Source organism: Strix uralensis, chromosome 3 (genome assembly GCF_047716275.1).
Source record: "Strix uralensis isolate ZFMK-TIS-50842 chromosome 3, bStrUra1, whole genome shotgun sequence".
Taxonomy (NCBI): Eukaryota; Metazoa; Chordata; class Aves; order Strigiformes; family Strigidae; genus Strix; species Strix uralensis.
This window is the reverse complement of record NC_133974.1, coordinates 23,408,199-23,429,420: the sequence shown is the minus strand read 5'-3', so window position 1 is coordinate 23,429,420 and position 21,222 is coordinate 23,408,199. Positions and strand designations below refer to the sequence as shown.

The 21,222-nt window shown below is 38.1% G+C and overlaps 1 protein-coding gene across 8 annotated transcripts in view; it reads right to left on the bottom strand.

The window, feature by feature from the left end:
• ARHGEF10 (Rho guanine nucleotide exchange factor 10) overlaps positions 1-21,222 on the bottom strand; it is a 116,846-nt gene that overhangs the window by 78,090 nt on the left and 17,534 nt on the right. For all 8 annotated transcript variants that reach the window (XM_074861676.1, XM_074861680.1, XM_074861682.1 and 5 more), the window contains 5 exons: positions 7,225-7,395; positions 5,624-5,914; positions 4,306-4,369; positions 3,064-3,143; positions 1,917-1,973 (listed from right to left, as the gene is read on the bottom strand). In XM_074861676.1, coding sequence (XP_074717777.1) covers positions 1,917-1,973; positions 3,064-3,143; positions 4,306-4,369; positions 5,624-5,914; positions 7,225-7,395 — 663 coding nt within the window. The remainder of the gene's footprint in view (positions 1-1,916; positions 1,974-3,063; positions 3,144-4,305; positions 4,370-5,623; positions 5,915-7,224; positions 7,396-21,222) is intronic.

Below are 21,222 nucleotides of genomic sequence, written 5' to 3'. Positions count from 1 at the left end.
AAACAGGCACGCACTCTACATAACAACATCATTTGTCATTTCAAGTAGAGAAGTGTGGACACTTCTGCCAGGGATCCCTACTGTCAGAGGTTATAATGCAGCATTTAAACTGTCTCATATTAAATTCAGTAAACAAAAGTTGTGCTTTCATAATTTAAGATTGAAGTTTTATTTAAATTGAGAAAAAAATATACTTGAAAGAAAAGCTGACATATTTTACACATGCATCTAAACCCTGGATTCTGTGATTTAAAACCTACATTTTCAGCAATAATAATATTCTAATATTACCATTAACTAAATTATAATTAACACAGAGGAATTTCCTCTAGTTTGGAAGAATCAAATTTTAAGAATTTTTTTTTTTTTTTTTAAAACCTCCATGCATATCAAGACTGTCCTTAAAATATAGTTACTGAAGATGACATTTTAGGGGTAATCTAGCACAATGAATAATTTAAGAGAATCATCACAAGTCAAAATAAGTCAAGACTTATATAAGTCAAACTTTTGCAATATCAGTATTGGGACAGGATTTACCCAGCGATTTGTTGGACTTTTCTTGTCCACGTGCTAATGTAGGCTGAGCTCTGACTGTGACATTTTTTGAATAGTTGTGTCCCCCTGACAAAATATACAATTAATAAATATCAAGATCATGCATGTACAAAGATGAAGTTTCCCTCACTACCTATTTTCTCAGAATCTTTCAATGTCTTTGGGGACAAACGGAAAGCCAAAATTTTAATTGATGTCTTTTGGGTTAAGCTGAAAATTCTGACCAAGATGCTCAGCAGATCTTTGCTGCATGTCCCATATCCCTCCCCAGCTCAGCCTCCTGGCCTTGGTGTACATGTTTCCTGACTGAGCAGCAACACTGCAAAGATGTCCCTGCCCAAGCAGTACAGTCCATGGAGAGACCTTCCAGTAATAAAAGCATTCAAGTCACAAATGTAACATAATACTTTCAAATAATAAATGAAACAAATTTCAGTTATAATTTGTAAATCACCTCGCCTGAACACCACTAAGGACAAGAAATTAAAATGTTACAGCTATAAAGATAAATGTGATTTTCACACAAGGAAGATTAAGTGTTTTCTTGAATCATTAACAACTTCAGTATCAAACACTACACATTCTGAGAGCCATGACAAGTAGATGTTGAGTTCCTAATAAGTCAGTCCACTCAAACACAAAATCAGTTAGCAGCAACCAATCTTTAAAGACAGTCTTCACTATAACCAAAAACTCCAAAACAAATCTGAGCTTATTCAAATAAGCTTCTTGAGCCCTAGCTCCACCATTCCCAGTAAAGGTAGAATCTTGGCTCCAGCAAGTACTTCAAGATCTATTCTGCTCCTCCCAAACATGGTCACACCATCAGGAGCTGGACCACTCCAAAGCTAAAATAAAACACTTCTGTAGAGTCACAGTCAGGAAGTTAAACAGCCTCTCTGAATCACCTCTTCCATCTATCAGGTATTTTTATGTTGAAGGGCCACTTTCAAGAAAATAACAGGTGTCTCTATAACTGTGACAATGATGGATTATCATACATTATTTAACTATTGAAAACACCCTTTTCCTACCTACCTTGCCTTGTTTAGGTCACCATAGCTACAACACCCAACACTAACTCTCTAATATACAGAACACTCAAGCGTTTGGGACAGTATCTATAGAACAAAGTAGAATTCGGCTTCTGAGAAGAGCAGCGTAGGAGACCTGCAGAGATAAAGTCTTTCAAGAGTTAGTTTAATTCTGAACTTTGTAAGACCTACTGATTATTGACACAGTGTTAATTCCATTTGCATATAATTTAGGTCCTTAGTGAATGTATCTATTCAGTATACATGCACATAATTCCATATTGCATTGCTTCCAATGTGGGCTGTATTACAAAGACCTCAAACCTGGTTCAGAGTCTGAATTTTCTCTTGGCACATCATCATAAATTACTTCATCTGGGTCTAAAAGCAAAACAGAAAAAAAAAAACAAATGAGAAACTTGCTAAAATTTGAATGGGACCAATAAACAGTGTTTAAGAGGCATTTGGACAATGACCTTAATAACATGCTTTAGCTTTTGGTCAGTCCTGAAGCAGTCAGGCAGCTGGACTAGATGATCATTGTATGGCCCTTCCAACTGAAATATTCTATTATATTCTGAAGAATTCTGGTTATGTTGGCACATATGAATACAAAGGAGATACAACTCATTCTCCACTAGCATTTTGCTAGTACATCTCTTCATCATTCAAATAATGCAATACTGCACAAAACCAGTATAAGGTATTTGTGAAATTTCACACAGTTTTATCTGCATTGTTTATGATGACCTTTGGTAGCCTGAAAACAGAAATGCACTTCAACAGCCAACACTTCTCTCTCCTTTTTACAGCAGTATGGCATGTTCTGTGCTTGTCAAGGGCTGTTCTAGAGAAGCTGTAATAGACATTTTTTGAAAAGAACCAAAACTAAGTAATATAATGATCATTGTAGTTCATTAAGAGGCAGAACAAGGATGCAAATTCTTTAGTCATTTCAAGTGATATGTAAGATGAATCTCCAGCCCAGTGGGAACAGCTGAGAACAGGCAAGATAACCTGTCCTCAGATGACACGGGCCCTGTTCTGGTTTAAAGGGCGGCTGCCAGCCAAGGGCACAAACCAGGAAAAAGCAGCAATTCCTTCCCTTCCACCTTCTCCAAGAACATATTTGCCAGTTACTGCATGAGAAGAAAAATTTCATATACAGACACAGAGCAGACTCTGAACTTGAGCAAATTTCCACCGGACCAGTATCGATGAAGTCAAATGATTTCCTTAAGACAGTGATTCCACAGACTCCAAAAAGCACTTCACAAACAAGTGAGTGCTAACTTTATTCTAAAATACACAGTTTTATGACACCGCTGAATGTTCTGGAACATATCTGAAAAAATACAATAAATGTGAACACGGACATTTCTCTAAAATAGATAAATCCACACACACTGTTGATCACAAGTTAAAATTGACCATTTTCTATACTTTTACTTCTGTGCTTATTGATACTTACTTTCCATCCATGCTGTATTCGCAGGATCTGCAACCCATTTAGCCAGAGCATCATCCTCTCTCTTGGTCTGATTATCTTCACTTGAAAAAAAAGGCCATAAAATAAAAGCATTAAAATCTACACCACAATGTTTTTCAACAACTGTGAAGACAAGACAATAAATATATTGCTGCCTTCCAGATCTCATTCTGAAGCTGCTGATTATTCAAAAACACTGCTTCAGTATGTAATTAGGAGATTAATAATCTATTCTATTTAAGTCTGACAATTTTAGTCAAGAAATTGAAAATGTTTCCCTTCCAATCTCAAAAAATATTTTCCTTTTGAGTTCTTCTACCAGAACACAGAAAACTCTCTCTCAGAAAGCAGTGAAATGAGAGCTGCTCTTTCACTGCAAATAAGACTAAAGACGTTCTGGGCTACATGAGGAGCCATTGGGCTTGACAAGGCTGTTATCCTCCTCTGGCTAGTGCTGGTAAAGCTGAAGCTGCAGCAGCATGTCCACTTTTGTGTTCTCAACACTCCCCTCTAGAGAGTTGTGGAGAAATTGAAGCTACCTCTAGAGAGAAGTGGAGAAATTGAAGTCAGGACTAAAGCACATGGCCTACAAGGAAAGAGATGGAAGACATGGAGCTTATTTAGTCTGGTGAAAAGAATGTTATGGGGTGATCCAACAGGAGCTACAACTATCTGAGAGATACAGAGGTGGGTTGTTTGGGGGTTTTTTTGTTTGGGTTTGTTTTGAGGTTTTTGGGGATGGTTTTTTTCAGTGCCAGATGATACACAGGGGAAATGGTCAACAAACTGCGCATTGAAAGATTTGGTTTGGACATTTGGAAAAAAAAATTCACCAAAAGGTAGTACAGCAGGGAAGACCACCAGGAAAGCTGCAGCACCTCCATCCTTGGTTTTCAAGGCTTAGCTATGAAGGCCATGGCTGATCTAATGGTGTGTTGGCAGTGGTCCTGCTGAAAGCAGCAGGCTAGACTACAAGATTGCCAGCAGCTGACGTTGCTATGACTCTATAAAAATTAAACCTAGTTCCTTCAAAAATGCCATGCACAGTTATACATACAAGACCTCAATAAGTGCTGATTTTGGTACACAGAGTTATGGATTTAAGAAAATGAAAATAATCAAACATGGAAGTATCACACAAGAAAAACAGATACTTATCAAATGCAAGCTTTCTTTGGAATTAAAGTTTTACAGATCATTAAAACATGTTGAACTGGCAATCACCTATTTTGAGGCTCCTCTGAGTTTACAGAATTATAATGACATTCTTCAGTTGCTGACTGCGTACCTGTTAAGTAGAAAAAAAATATATCACCAAAATGTTTGGAATAAAATGTTGGTGTGGTTCAAATGGTATGTTTTAGGATAAGAAACTGATTTTACTAGTTCATTGCTAATGAACAATCTACTTCTATACAGTATTTTTATTCTTAAACACATCTAAAAAAACTTAAAAGTTTCTTCACACTACTCATTTTTGCAAATGAAAGAATTCAGAGACACAGCAATTTGGTATAAGAGCTGTTAAAAGCAAATTACAATGTCTGATGCATTTAATTCTAATCTCTCAAACATATATTCCTCTAACAACCACACAAACATTTGCTTTTACTTGCCAATATTCCTAACAGTGGTAGACAGCAAAGGCTGCAAAAACAAAGTATCACCGTACATGGAATTACAGTAGAACTGCTGCCTAGCTAAAGAAGAGTATATTCAAAATACAAGAAAGAAAAAAAAAGGCAGGATATGGGGAGCTTTCTGTTCCTTCTGGTCTCTTGACATTAAGCTGTCAGTTTTGCCGATTCTGGTTACAAAATGAGGGATTGTTCCTGTTTCTGTAATAATCCATAGTTATGTCTCTTTCAAGTTTCCTCTTCTATCTTAATATTGTATGAAAGTACAAACAGAATTCATCAATTCATCAAGGAAAAAATCCCACAGCAACTCTAAATCCACGAGGATTGGAAAATAAACAGAAGTGCATCTAGAAAGGGTAAAAGGGACAGGAACTCTGCTAGGACCTAGATAAAGCATAAGGTCTGAGAAGAAACCATTTGGCTTGAACACTGAAGTATGGCTCTGGAAATTATTTCATGACATTAAAAGAGAATTAGCATTAATCACTCTTAATGGCAAGATAAGACAGGAGTCTTCCCTTGTACTACATGTTATAATATGGTGCCAGCAAAACAAAGGTCAAGCAACACCAACTTAAAGAAGGGTTGAGAAAGAACTGACCACGTATATTTGATTTTTTTTATGGATCTTTACTTAGGTATCTCAATCCTGGTACAGCAAGCAAAGTCCCATAGGAACGTTTTTCCTTTTTTTTTAATTTTAAAGAAACTGCCATTTTTCTTCCAAGTCTGACAAGAAATTTTAGTTCATACTGCAGAATAGAGTTCTTTTTCTATTTTGACACAAAATCTCCCGCACGTGTCCAGGCTGAGTGCTACACAATCATTTACAAAACAGCACAGGTAACTGAAGTTAGACGAGGATTCCCCTTCAAATAAACTAAGGTGTGTAAATACAGTACCTTCTTCATCTACAGAAACACTGCGTATTATGACAGGACTGGAGTATGCTGGCAGTAGCAAAGGTAAATTAGATGGCACAGCATAGCCACAGGGAACAGGAACAGAATATCCACCAGACAAGTTTGGACTTGGACATTCATCTTGAGGACTTGGTTCTGGTGATGAGGATGGATCCTTGTCTTGGATTGGCGAAATATTTATGACTGAGTAGGGATTTACTTTGGCTGGAGTGCCGTCTACTGCAGGTTCTGATGTCCGTAGTTTCTCACTGTCTTCTACATTATCAACCCCTGTAGTTGAAAAATCAAACAAAAAAATGAAGTTTAATTTTTCATACCCGTTCAAGCCACTTAATATTGCTCTTTGCAAACATCCTAAACACTAATATGATCCTTAGTATATTGCTTACAATCTACAACTCAAAATTCCCACACGGTAGTGGTATCCTTCCCATTCTACAGATGAGGAATGCAACAGCAGCAAAACAAGCTGGGTTACAAGGATGCCTATGGAAAAATAACTGGATTCAAAATCCTGAATAGAAGGATTTCTGACAAGTAGCCAGGGCCCTCTTTTGCTTGTCATAAGCACACGTCTCAAAACAGGCTTAAACCCTGAAGGTTAAAATCTGGATTCTAGATGAATTTGGATCTTATAAAACACAAATACAAGAAAAATTTTAGGAATAGCCATGAGGAGAGAAAAAGTTCTCTGGAGGGACACTCCTTGAAGAACAGTCCTGAAAATGCTTTGTTAAAAAAAGGGGAAACAAAATAACTTTCAAAGTTGTCCTCTTTGAAAAGAAATTATTTTCTGTTACACAAAGTTCCTGATATTCCTTGAGACAAGCTGAGGTACAGCAGAACCAAAGGCCCCTCTGAAGCGAGCTGCAGAACTGCAGCCCAAGCAATCAAAAGTTTCTGAGCTGTAAGTACAACTTCACAAAAGAGCGAGCAACAAATTTTCAGGGAAAGATAGTGTTTAAGTTCCAGGTTGTCAAACTGCATAGTCACCTGAAGAGTTCTCCATCTTCAATTGCCATGAGCACAATGACTCTGCTTACAAAAGGAAATTGGATCAAAGTCAGTAAAATCACCTGTTGTCAATTTGAGCAGAATACAGCAATTTCCAGCCTACACCTCAGCACTGGGAACATCTGCACATGTTGTAATAAATGTTCTGTTTAATAAAATAAGACTTCTGTTTATGAACAAAATTCATATATTAACTCCATTTATTCTTATGCACGTCATCTTGAGATCAGCAACCAGCAAGCTTAGCTGTGAAAGCAGCTTATCTCAAGCCATCCACATGCCATTAAAGCTGCAAGGGCATAAAGTTTTCCTGTAGCATGGCACTGTGACTGAGACCAATCCATTGGTTTGGATGGGAAACCTCACAGGAATTACATGGGATGGTCATATTTGCCTTGTCAAATCTGCCATGACTGTAACTAGAAGGAATATTCAAAACACTTGTATGATATTTCCATGAAAACCTCTTTTTATACGTATTTTTATTGCATCGCCAAGAAAATGCATCCTGTAACCAGTCTTCACTATATAGCCTAGCAGAGGCGCAGCCTGACAGGCTGACTTACCTGTGGCGTTAACCTCTTGGTGCTCTATGTCATTTCCAGGACCAGGAGGAGGTGGCACAAGGGCTTGCCTGTCTGCTTCTGGTATCTCATCTCCACTGTCAAAGTCAAACTGTTCTCCCTCATCCTCCTCTTCGTCGTTCGTACCTGTGGCTTTTGGTTCATGCTCTAGAACTGTGCAGAAAGACATGCTTTTTGTTGTTTGCTCTTAATAATGATTTCATGGGACCAGTAAGTGTTCCATATTACAAATGAAGCTTATACAATGAACCCTTAGATTTTTAGGTTACTGGAACAGAACAAGATATCTTCATGCAGTTTTCAATCAATCCTGTAGTGTACACAATGAAAATACTTAGAAATCAATTAAGAAGTGATAATAAATAAACCCTTGCTTTTGTCATAGTGAACCAAAACCAGAACATTTTTAGGAAAACACTTAAGTAGCAGATACTTTAAACAAGTAGAGTTCACAGATTAATTTATTTGTACAGTGACTTTGGGACTTTATAACTTCAAGTCATTTTTCCTTTCTAACCCAAACTTCTAAGTCTATCCTTTCTTAACAGTGTCACAATGCCAGTGACGGTAACTTGTTTCACACATATTATGAGGGACCAGCAGATCAGTTTTCCTACTCCAATCTGAGATAGTTTTAAACTAATGACCTTATGCAGCATGCTATTAGCCCTACTACCACACACAAGGTGCACTTTAGTGGAGGTGGAGGGGGCTGACTTTTCTGTTCTTACCTTTGAAGCAGTAATGGCTGAAATAATTACACCTTAATACAGATAGGAGGTGGAAGCGTGGAGTGGTTTGTTTGTCTTTGCTTGTGAAGACTCTGCAACACAGATTTGGCACTGTACGTAGGGCTGGGGACGGGGAGAAGAAAGAAGCGCTGGGCAGCTTCCCTCCATGCTATTGTTCTTACCTGCAGGATTCTGGAGAATTCATGAAGATTTAAACTCCCTCACTGCCTTACCTATCACTGTTTTTGCTGTGCGTTCACATCACAAGAAACCTGCTCACAGCATCCAAAGCTTCTGTCAGAGACACTGCACAGAGGAGGCATAGCCAGAGCAGCTGCAGGGAGGGCTGCCCAAACCCGCCAGCCTCATATCTGCTTCAAGAAGCCTTCACCAAAGCTCCCCAAAACAAAAGGGCTTCATCCCTCCCTCCCTTGATCTTCCTTAGCTGCTCTCCCACATTCTGGAAGAGAAACTCTTATCAGAGGTCCCCTTGAGGCAGAAATGTCATCTGTGGAAATTTTTTGGCCCAGCTGACCCTCCTTCCACGCTCTTCCCCAAATCCACCATTGATACCTAACTTATACAAATGTGTTCAAAAATTTATTTAGAATGTTATAAAAAAAATATATATACACTAAAATAGATAAACATGTAAGTACACCAATATGTTATAAAAATATACATGAAGTTGATAGGATTTCCCCTGCCCCCTCTTCAGGTAACACAATATGAAAGACAAAGTCTTTCAAGGACAATTGGATCTCCTGAGTCATGATGATATTATCAGCTTTTCTACCATCAAGGACACGTTTTGTATCTTTATGATAAAACCCACACAAACCACAGCTCTAGACTGCTTAGATTGTCATGGTAATCAGCATTCCTGCCAAGGCTTCTGTTTCTTCAGGCAGGCTGAGCCAGCATATTTTATCACAGCCACAAATAACAAGATCTTTCATGCAGCCTCTCTGCAGGAGAAAAAGTGAACTAATTGCAAAAATAGTAAGGAACAAAAAAGGGGTTATCCTGCATTTATTGTCATGGTTTATGGCTAAAGCAGCAGGACATTTAATAGTGATGCTTTTTAAAAATATTTCTGTACAAATTCAGCCTTTGGATTCAGGCTTTTCATTTTTGCTTTTGCCCATTAGCCATATTTTTTTTTTCTGAAAGATGTAAGAAATCCTGCAGAGGTCTTCCAAGTGATTCAAGACAACCACAGCATTCTTCTCAATTTGTGATCAAACCGACTAGACTCTACTACTTGCTGCTTGACAGTAATGGGGAAAAGAAAGAAAAGGGGGGGGGGGTGGTATTTTATTTATGCTTTTTTTTTGTTTCTTTATGTTTTCAGTATGTCTGCATACTTCAAATTTGGAAAGCATAAACTTGTAAAATACGAAGTAGAGTGGGTTTTGTGATTACCAGTGTGTGAAATGTTGGTTAGCCATGCAGACTAGGAAGATAAGTAAGTAGACGGCAGTCACAAGCAGGTAACAGCCACAAAACCACAACTTTTCATGTACATGCACTGCTATCTGCCACTCCTCTTGCTGTGCTATACAAGTGAATCACAGCAGCAACCACTTCAAATACATGAAGTCTGCACTTCATATGGTGGGAAGAGGGGGACAATGAGGTTACTGGAATGAGTTGATCATTTCTGCAGGATTGGGCCACTCAGAAAACTGGGGTGTTGCTGGAGTAAGGCTCAGCTGAGAGTCATGAAGCCACCTGCTCACTGGAGGTGAATTCTAGTCATCAGCAAAAGAAAAAGTGTGTATGTTTACAAAACATCCCAGTCACACAGGGAAACATCGTGGGAACAGCAGGCACCTCTGAGTTTTTGTGGCTGTGAGCACAGGGAGCGTCTAGATTCAAATACTTCCTGGAGGCATATACAGGTAATTTAGGTATCAGTTGCCTGATAACTCTCTACTCTAGCACTTTTACACTGATGCAATTCCCCAGGCACTCAAGTCCAGTGCCAGTGACATTTGTCAGAGACAGAAAAGACCTGCCACAGGCAAAAGAAAAGGTAATTTGAGACACTAAAAGCAAAAGGAATGACTCTGGACCCAAAAGCAAAACCTGGCCAACTGATGCACAATTCCCCTTCAACGTGCCTCCCCATTCCCCCTAAAAAAGCAACCAACCCATACTTTATGATTGTGGGAAGAAATCTTAACACAGGAGTTGATTTTCTCAACTTGGGTTAAAAAAAAAATAAATTGAAGATGGCACCTAATTTTTTTTCTGTTATGGCTACTAATGCTGCCCTGTTTTGTTTATTCAGAAATATTTACTTTGCATCATAAATAAACAAGGCACAGAACCCTATAATTGGGGATTACAGCCTGGAAAGATCCCTTAAATCACATCACTGATGAGACAATGGGTTAAGATTACAAAACAGACAAAAAAAGAGAGAGAGAAATTCCTTTCTCAGATTACACGTCCTTTAGAAAGGGCAGACTGGAGACAAATATCCTCACTACAGAAAGTTTTAAAACTGTATTTCAGCTTTGCATCACTTCTGTATTTGCTTAATTCTAAGGGATAAACTTTAAGTCTTTAAATTTACTCATCCCTTCAGTCTCATATATACTCCTTTAAGTTTTTAATCTCAAGGGCATACTATTTCATTTGATGGAAAAAGTATTTTAATAACAAAAATAAAGAGAAGGTGGGGGGCTTTTTGCTTCAGCTGAAGAGCTGCTCAGAACTACAGATAAATACAGATTATGTCATACAAAAAAGATGTCTTAAATAACTACAGTTTTGAAAATATGTAGTTTTTCTACAGTTGTTTGTGTTATGTCAAAACAACACACACACACAAGCACTTGTGAAGTGCTACAATAAATTAGGAAGACACAGCATAGTTACACTTGGACTGAATCTGGCTACAAAAAACCACCACAGATCTTGCAAAATTTCATGCTCATGAAGAAAGCTGCAGTTCCTCCAACCCTTTAACTGTAAATCAAAAGGATCAAACCAAAAAGTTCATTTCCAGGCAACTGTGCTTGCTGAGAAAAATTGCTGAGGTGAGGGGGGGGATTTCCAAAGGTGCACTCCCACACTCCCCTCTCCAAAAATCATAGCAGACAGCTACTTTTTTCTTTAACATAATGTTAAAATTCACTATTTTTTTGGTCAAAGTAATAATCATAGACTGCTTAGCATTAGAGACTCTGCCCGGAATTACTTCAAATAATTAAATTAGTTACTAAAAATCCAATTTGCTTTTTCACCACTACTCACCCTTAACTTTACGCAATGAGAATACAATAACTGATTAAAGTTTTTCGTCTTATGCCAATACCATTCTGCAGCATTTGCTTTGCAAATGCTTCAAGGAATTTCTTGTGTTTCTAAAAATCTCTATTTGGAGTTTTAAAGCATGAAAAAAATGAATCTGATATAACAGAAATTTATATTCAAGTTAAATTAAGTGTGAAAGTGCAAATTTAGGATGAGGAAAAGGAATATATACTCTCATAATTGTTAGCACAACACATGGATTTATGACTTTCTCTGTGGTATGTTATTTGGTGAAATGTCTTTTTCTTAAACTTACTTCAAAAACAAGCTAACTTAGGCTGTATTTACAGAGACCTGCTGGGGCATAAGCAAATTTAAACAATTTTTGGTTGCTCTGCCAACTGCAAAGCATTCTTGGCACCATCTGCTTTCCCATTTATTTTCCTTAAATTATTTATAGTTCAATGTAATACAGCTAAAGAGTTAAAAGAGTGACATTAATTTTAAAGCTGAGATTAAGCTAGTGAAGCTTCATTAATAGTTTTCTTCAACAGTTTATTTTAGAGATACAGAAGACAACATAGCTCTGTGGTTACTATCAAGTGCCCTTTGAATACAGTGCAAACACATGGGGGCGGGGGGGGGGGAAGCACCCAAAAACTCTGTCCTCCCTTGCAATGGTGTAAATCAGAGATGATCCTGAAGAAGTCAACTAAGTTTCTATCATGGAAAACCATGAGAAAGAAAGAAACAGAACCCCAAGCAGGAACAGTTCAGCAGTCTGGAGCATGGTAACAACAAATCCGGAAGCCTTGGACACAAATAGGCACACTGTCATCAAGAAATATGAATATTTTATGGTATGTTTTAAGGTTTGAAAAATATCTTTAGAAATCGAAGTAAGGCTTATGTATAATTAGGAAGGTCATTCTCGCAATCAGTTGTAGTCTTTTTCAATTTTTTTTTTAATTAAAGTTAGTAGGGAACTATGGAACAAAAAGAGGAAATTCATCTATTAGATATAAAAGACTCCATGACAAAGAATTTTCTAAAGACTGCAGGGCATGGTAAATATGCATGTTCTTAGAAGGGAAAACTATTTTTCCTTTCTTCCTCTAATAGTCACTTTTCTTCCAACAGATAACTTTTTTACAATTGGGGGGCGAAGGCTCTAGAGTGTAATCTCTCTTGCATATTCACTGAATGCCAAATTTTCTTTTTTTTCTAAATGATAAACATTTTTAGTCACTTTTACCATATCACCACCTTACACTGATCAGTGAAGAAAATAAGTGTACAATGCTTCAGATGGAAAATACCTAATTATTATTTAGTGAAAAAAATATTAATACAATTGAACCTAAAGTAGACTGGCAGGAACTGCTTGTTCTTATTCCAATGTGCAGTTTTAAACATTTATCTTTTTTACTCATTTATTTTGGATTGCAACAAGACACTTGGGACTGCATGGACCCACCTTCCTTCAAAGTGAATTCCCTAAATGTTTCAACTTTCTACAAATTCTTGAGTATCTTGAAATATGCAAAACTTTTCAGTAAAAAATATAAAGAAATCTTACTATCTCAGAATATTTTTAAGTATTATTAAAATTTGATAACTTACAGATCAAAGCAAATGGCCAGGCATAGCAACCTAAATGCTTCCTATTTAACCTGGATACACTCCAGAGATTCTCAGATGAAACACACTTGCCTTTTCAGACCCTTATTTCTAAAGAGTTAAAATCTGCCCAGCTCCTTATGTAAGTGTACCACGGACTAGATAGAAATAAGAAATGGAAATGTGCAGATACCGGGAAATAACTGATTTCTTAAAGTTATCATTACTTCTGTAAAACTAACCATTTGGGCCCAAACATGCCATGCTGACTGTGCTTCATAATGAATGGGCTCCTAAGCTGTTCACTTTTTGTTTCAGGTGAAATTTCATTACAGAGGCTTGGCATCTGTCAGGAAGGTAAGCCTTGTGCTAGGAAACACTCATGCCTACAAAAGTTCCCAAATTTGGCCAACTTGTAAACTTTTGAAAAATGATTGTTGATTCATATTCAGCAGGAACTTGCAAAAAAGGTTTTAAGAGACTCAGTCACCACTGGACAGCCTCTAGTTTCTCCCAGCTTTTTAGCACTGATTACACTATGTTCCTACAGCTAGAAAGCAACACAGTATTTTCTACCTGCTCGCATCTCCCGCTTGTGACCACTACTACTGCGGTATCAGGAGAGAAACCTGAAGTTAAATATTCTTTTGCTCTGGTACCTGGCTTACACATCTCTCTCCTGCCCTTCCCCGAATGACCCCTCTGCCGGCAGCTGCGCAGGGAGAGGGGCGAGGTGTGCAGAGTGAGCCCGTAGGGGGGCAGGAGGCACCCCGTAAGAGGAAGGCTGGCTTTTAGGATCAAGTGCTCCTGCAAACACTGCCCTTCACTGACACTTCCAAGTCACAACATGTCATCTGCCAGCACACCACTGGCATCCATAGATCAACTCCTCATACAGTCACAACAGGTGGAAAGCAACTATTTTGTTGAGGGAAAGAAAAGTTTAAGGCAAAACTGTATTCAAAAACACACAGGTGAGCACTCCTTCCCATGGGAAGCAGATCAGAGCCAAGGACTTTCATGCCCATTGTGCTAAGCTGACGCTGCAGGAAACCCAGGTCCCTGCGGTCCAGGCACGCTGCTAATTACACACAGCTCATGGATGCATCCAAAGCATGACCACAACTTGTCAGTGTTACAAGTCTCTGTGGAAAACAGTTACCAAAAAAACCCAACAAAACTAAACAGTACACATTCATGCAAAAAGTGTTTCCAGTAATGGAAACAAAAGCAAAACCACATGAATTAACAGGCTCTCCCTGCAAATAAACAACAAAGAAATAAGTAAAAAATCCTCTTTAGTATTTCATAAACACACACATTACATACTAATTATGTTGTCAAGCATGCACAACAGATTATTCTTCTGGATAAAAACAAAGTCAAAATTGAAGTCAAAAGAATGATGAATCTGCCTGCTCAAGTTTCAGAGAGACTGCTAACAACAGCATGCTTAATACTAAAGAATTTTATTTCTTGAAATAAAGCCCAGACCTGTGGATGTTAGGAAAGGTTTACAAGTACTGAAAACATTGAACCTTACAAACTACTCCCAATGCTAAAAATTAAGCTCAAAGTTAGCTAAAAATCAAAAGAATCGAGTTGCAAAAAATCAGAAATCTAAAATAAAAACATTAGACATGAACTAGGCTGCCCAGGGACTAGTGACAGCAACACCAGCAGACCTGTGCTCCTTTGTGACTCCACAAGATGCTTTTCAGTGCTGACTACACTATAATTGGAAAAGCTGCTATGTAAAATCGGCATTTTGTGACCACCTACTTTAACTGCCTTTACACTCAGCATGCCATGGCTAGAAACATAGACCGAGCCTGATCCCAAGCAGGTCTTTTCTACCTCAGCACCATACGAGTAGATTCTGCCATTAAAATTTCACCAAGAAATGTTGCTGATGTGCAGCAAGTGAAGTCCTTAAAAGGAGATGCTGTAAGGAATGTATGTACAGTCATTATTTGAAAATCTGCATAAATACATGATAGATCCCTATCTACACTGAAAAGCATCTATCCATATTAAAGGCTATTAGCTTTCTATCAGTCATAAAGGAATACTAATACACTTAACACTTTATAGTACCAAGGTTACCAGTCTGAATTAGTGTAAATGCCACCAGGCACCGAACATGAGGTATAACAGTCAAAATAACAAAAGCTACCTTGCTGTCAGACATGTCTGTTGGTAGAGATAGGTGCTGAGGATGGCTGCATAGCTGATATGAACTGCTGAACTCGCCTACAACATGCTGCTGAATGGACAATCCACACAGGGAATGGGAAAACCAAAGAGATTTAATAAAACAGAAACCAAACAGCAGAAGGACTACAACGTCATCGGGAAAATGAAGCTCCATCCCTGCACTGTCAGAGCTGGATACATGTTGGTTAACCACAGGATACAAGTGTCATGTGAAGGAAAAGGAAAACTTTCTAGGAAATGTAGTTTTGACCACACAGTTGATATATTTTTGAGAAAATAAGAATTTTTAAGGAAATTTCCACCAGTGAGAGCAGTCTGGATTGTTCTTTATTTTTTCACTTTTTTTTTAGCAGACATCTATTAATATCAGTTTTACAAGTAATTACTTTTTACATTGAAGCAGTTACTGTTTAATGGTTTAAGGAATATGCATTTCTCTAATACAGTCTGTTTAATTCTAATTAGCAACATGAAACTGCTGTAACATCTCATCATACCTTGGACTGAAAGGACTTTAAGAGTAATTGGGAGTCCCATGAAGCAGAAAGTGGCAGAAAGAAACCCTGGAAGCCTACGCCAGGGAGCGTGAGATCCCACTTCTACAGAAAGTAAACATACAGTTTGGGTACATAAACTGTATATTGTACTAAAAAGAGCTGAAACCCACCTAGAGCAAAAGCTTAAGTATCCTAGGTCTTGGCTCATGTCTAACAACACCTTTTTACCAGGCCGACACATTTTGGATATAAAGTAGCAAGGGATTTTACTTCATTTTCAGATCATGTTTCTTCCTCTACTTTGCCAGCAACTGTACACACTTCCTAGACTGAACCTTCAGATGACTTAGGCAAAGGAATCCCTAAATTCTGGGTCATTGGTCCAGGCTCAACAACCATTTACCTAGCAATGTGAAAACTGAAGCACTTGCTGGCACTCCCAAAATCAGCACTTCGAACACATAACAGCATCTGACTTGCTTATCAGTATCATTCATATGCTCAGCCTCCTTCTGCGGCAATGGCCCAGGCAGGTCTCAGAAGACGCACGCGGCTTTGGGAATCATTTTATCTTTTTGGACACACTGTCACAGGTTCCTTTTTCCCAACAATAACTCCATCTGACACTCCCAGAACACTGCATGCCACCCGTGCACACGCTTAAAAGTAACTTACTTAGATCAATATATTCTGAACAAGGAAACAATCTAGAAATCAACTTCTACAGCAACTTACAGTATCTTTTACTACAGGGAAATTTATGGACTAGAACAGAACAGTTATGTCCTGTAAATCCAGGACAATACTAGAAATACTTTGGATTTCAGCTGGGTTCTGACCCACTCATTTCTGTTGTTACCCTTTCACTCAGCCTGAAGAGCACTATGCAGATAGACTGATTTTTAAACAAAGTTTAATATATGCAAAGTTTGACAAATCCATTATGCCAGCAACTAAGGGGGAGGGAGTTTTATAGCATCCCCTTCCTTAGCATTTGTTTTAATTATTGTTTTAATGCGTCTTGCTCTTCTTTGCCCTAACATACTAAGATCCTGTTATAGCTCAAAAAAGTATACCTGTGGAATTCAAGGAAACTCAGGAAAACAGTAATTCTTACATCAAGACTCACTAACTGAACTCTCCAAAATTCTGTTTTACAATACCCTTTTAACACAGCTTCTACCAGAAATTCTATCACCTCAGTGGACAATGGCTTGAAGTGGGTAACGATGGTGTTTCCTTGGAACCCTTCAGTCCATCAGACTCGGAGTCCTCATTGCCTCCTTTCATAAGCCATGGAGGGGAAAAAAGCCCAACATTGGCTGAAGACAACTGCCATAACCAAACTTCATGATTCAGAGCTTCAGCCAGTCCACATGAAAGTCAGGAAGGAATTTCTTTCACCATGAACAGTCTTCTGAAGAATTTGGCTGGCAAGCGTTCTTCATGTGCAAACACGAGCGGGTCACCACCAGATATGCAAGTGGGAAAGAGCAATCCCAGCCAAAGTTAATTTTACTTCCACCTTCCTCTGCAATACAGGAGACTGCTAAGATCCTCTGGACACATTACACTGAACCAATTCACTGGTCCCAGGGCAGCACCTGGATTTCCCTTTGTCTCTCCCTGTGACATACAGGACTGGAAATACAGAGACCAGAAGTTGACCATCAGCGTCGGCATCCCTGTGGCACAGGAGCACACACATATTCTTCCAGCCCCCAGAGAAATCTGCACTAGCGTAACAGAAGATTTTTCAGGAACTATCATGCTTTCACCTAACCAAAGTTATTGAGCTCAACAACAGACTATTCAACAACAAGATGCATTCCTGCAACAACCCTTCTTTGAGAGACTAAATCATCTTCTGTGGTCATTTTACTGAAACTACGACAAGGTTACATTTCCTGGAAAGATTATTTCAATGAGGAAAAAAAAAAAAAAAAAAGAATCTATATAGGGGGTTGGAGGGTTTTTCCAAAAAAATGTTTATCAGGTATGTTTTCCTCAGTTTTATCCATGCTCATGCACAAGATAAAACAATTATAACAATGTATAAAAAAAAGTTAATCTCAGTAAACTCTAGAGTAGAATCCTTACAGAGCCTTTAGGCATGGTGAGTGAATATTTACTGGGATCAGTGAAACAGAATTAAAAAAACCCAAACTAAAAAATGCCTCAGTAATTTGGCAGCAATTTCTCCTGGCCAGTTAATGCTAGATACAAGTCCTATAAGGCAAGAGACGCAAAGGAAAAAACAATTCATACCTCTCCTTATACATTAGCTCAGTGTTTGAAATTAAAATTTCAGAACTTCACTTACACATATATTCATTTCAAGAATACCCCAAAATCAGTATCAATTCCTTCATAATTTGCTTGGTTTTTAAGCAAACAGTACTGGTTACCCCAGACCAAAGACAAAGTTTTGCTGCAATCCCTTGGAAGCCCTTTATCTCATCATCGGTTGCTCTTTTCAATCAACATGTCTGGGCCTTGTCCCTGCACACAAGTTAAGTCCAGAAGTAAAGTCAACTTACAGAGCAGCTGCATGAATAGAAAAAAAAAAACCAAACACCTATCACTTATTATTTAGAAAGAAAACACCAAATACTATCAAAAGGATGAAGTCAACATTCAGAAATCTATGACAGTAAATCACATTTGATCATGTAACACATTACAAATATCTAGCAAAGATTTTACTGTATTACTTCAAAACTAAGTAAGATATAATTACATCTATGTAAACTATGTTTTCTTTGGGGATGTTAAAAACAGAAACAAGTTTTTAATTAATCTATTTATTTTCTTTCTATTTCTTGTTTTTCCCAACACTCAAATATACTTGGCTAGAAGAAAAAGCACATAATTAGGAGCGAAGTGACACCATAGCTGCGTTTTTGCAATGGGAATTTTCTTGTTACTCTTTGTTACACAGCTTGTCTGAATTGTCACACAAAATAATTGATCCTTACCTTAAACAATGCATTTTCCTTTATTTACTGAGAGAAATGTGATCTTTAGAAACAAATAAATTGTTCTGTTACAGATGGGATGTCAGACATCAGCAAGCTACTGCCAGCTTCAAAAACAAGGGACCATTCATAACTACAATTCATATTCTGTTCTCATTCTTCTGAAATCTTGGCTCCCCTTTTACCATCATTTGTAACTGTCTGTATGCTGAAAATAGATACCTAACAAACAATGCTGTTTAGCCCAAGACCAACTCCCTTTATAGCTGCAGTTTAATTTAAGCAGTGTTCTTATTTCAATCCCCTAATCATAGTAAGAAACATCTTTTCATTTTACTTTAGTCCAAAATACAAGCTTAGGTACCCCCAGTGTTCTTCACTTCTATAAACTAAATCATAAAACATACAAGTGCTTCTCCTGTCAATATTATAAAAGTCCCAATTTAACTGCCTCTTGTCTCAGTCACAAAATCAGCTTTTTAAAACAGTTAAAACCTAAAATGTGAAATCAATCACTAAACAGCACAAAAACTAAATAATCTGAAAGAAATATATACAGGACACACAATAAAAAGCAGTTCCCCTAGCAGAGACATACAGTCCACTCTACAGCGAAACACGGCAGCCGTCCAGCAGCTCCCTACTAGGGTTAATCAAAAACTTTTCTAAGTTTTTTTTGTAAAGTCATCCTAATGGGTACTTTTATGAGAGTACAGTTGTTCCTACTTCACTCTTACCCACAGACTCAAGCCAGACTTCCTTCTTAGGGACAGAGGAACTAACGACTATTTTAGTGTTCTGGCACTGGCAGGCAAACAACAAAAAATAACTGCAGGAAGACACAATCACAGCACTCGATCACATACCGGATATCCAGATTTAAGTCCTCGGTCTCCTTGCTCTATGTCTCTCCGTATCAGAAACAAAAAAATATCCCACTCACAGCTCTAGAGAGCTGATCATTTGTATAAAAAGGGGTATAAAATGCTTTTACAGTCGGTGTCTAGGAGATATCCTCATTCTGTTTTCAGTTTAAACCCCCCCCCCAACAAACCAAATTTCATTCCACTGAAGAATACCTTAAATCCCAAACTTCACCAGAACAAGATCTCTCACCTAGCTTTACCCATGGTACTGAGGACAGTGGTGTAGCTGAGTGAACATCCAGCTTTCTACTACTCCTGGTCTTTGAAGGCCCCTCACCCATCCCAAATTAAGAGTTACAAGTACTTCTCTCTCAGGTAAAGAGAGTATTTGGCAGTAATACAAAGACTATACTATCAAATTCATTCTCATAATGTCCTTGAACAAACACTGACATTTCCATATTTCATTTAAAAATTTAATATTATGCTGGTTTTGGCTGGGGTAGTTAATTTTCTTCATAGTATCTAATATGGGGCTGTTTTGGATTTGTGCTGGAGACAGTGTTGATAATAATGGAGTGTTTTAGTTACTGCGGAGCAGTGCTTACACACAGTCAAGGTCTTTTCTGCTTCTCACTCCACCCCACCAATGAGTGGGCTGGGGGTGCACAAGGAGTTGGGAGGGGACACAGCCAGGACAGCTGACCCCAGCAGACCAAAGAGATGTCCCAGACCATCATGCTCAGCATATAAAGAAGGAGGGAGGGGACATTCTGAGTTACGGCATTTGCCTTCCCAAGTAACCATTATGCATGATGGATCCCTGCTTTCCTGGAGATAGCTGAACACCTGCCTGCTGATGGGAAGCAGTGAATGAATTCCTTGTTTTGCTTTGCTTGCATGTGTGGCTTTTGTTTTACCTATTAAATTGTCTTCATCTCAACCCACAATTTTTCTCACTTTTACTCTTCCTCACAGCTGGGGTTAAACTGTGACAAATATAAATAATATGTTAATTTCCTATAAATAGGAAACAAAATATACCATCTGTTCATGATTCGAGAACTGTATTGTGATCCAGTCATGCTCTAAACCTCATCACTATATATTAACCTACCTTGATAGACTCAATTAATTATAAAACAGCTTAAAGTTTATTTTAGGTCTTACAACTGTTGTAAAAGGCAATTCAGTGTATGACAACTGGGATGAACTGTTGACAAGTATACTCAGTATGAGGAAATACACCCAACATTTTCTAATAGTTTTCACAAAGAAATCATATGATGTATAGTGCCATGTACCAGAAATAGCGAGAGAGAGAAATAGACAGAGATAAAAATGCAAAACCAGAAGTCTATTTAACACAGAGAATACACTCTCTCTCCCAGCTTCCCTTGGGCAAGAAGCTGTTTGTCAGGTATCCATCCTGCTGAGCAAACAAAGCTGGTCTTCCTCTTGAAACAAGCCCACATAAACACCTCTTAAGTCCTCAATTGAAGAAAAGGACTTCCACTTTGCAAGATCATAAAGTGTTTTTCAAGTAAAGAAATAAAAAACAGCCATAGACCTCATCTCCTAATAAAGTAGTAATAGCACAAGCACAGGCTGTCACATGTAAACACCATCCTAGCATTAAGCATCTAATCTCCACTCCTAGGTGGCCAGCATGAAGAGGACTCCTTTACAGGAGAAGCATAATGTGATTCCTGATTCTCAGAATTACTAGCTTTTTAATTCCTCGCTGCATAGTCTGCAGTCCACACCATATCCTTTTCTCATCTAAATGGGTTTGGTTAAGGAC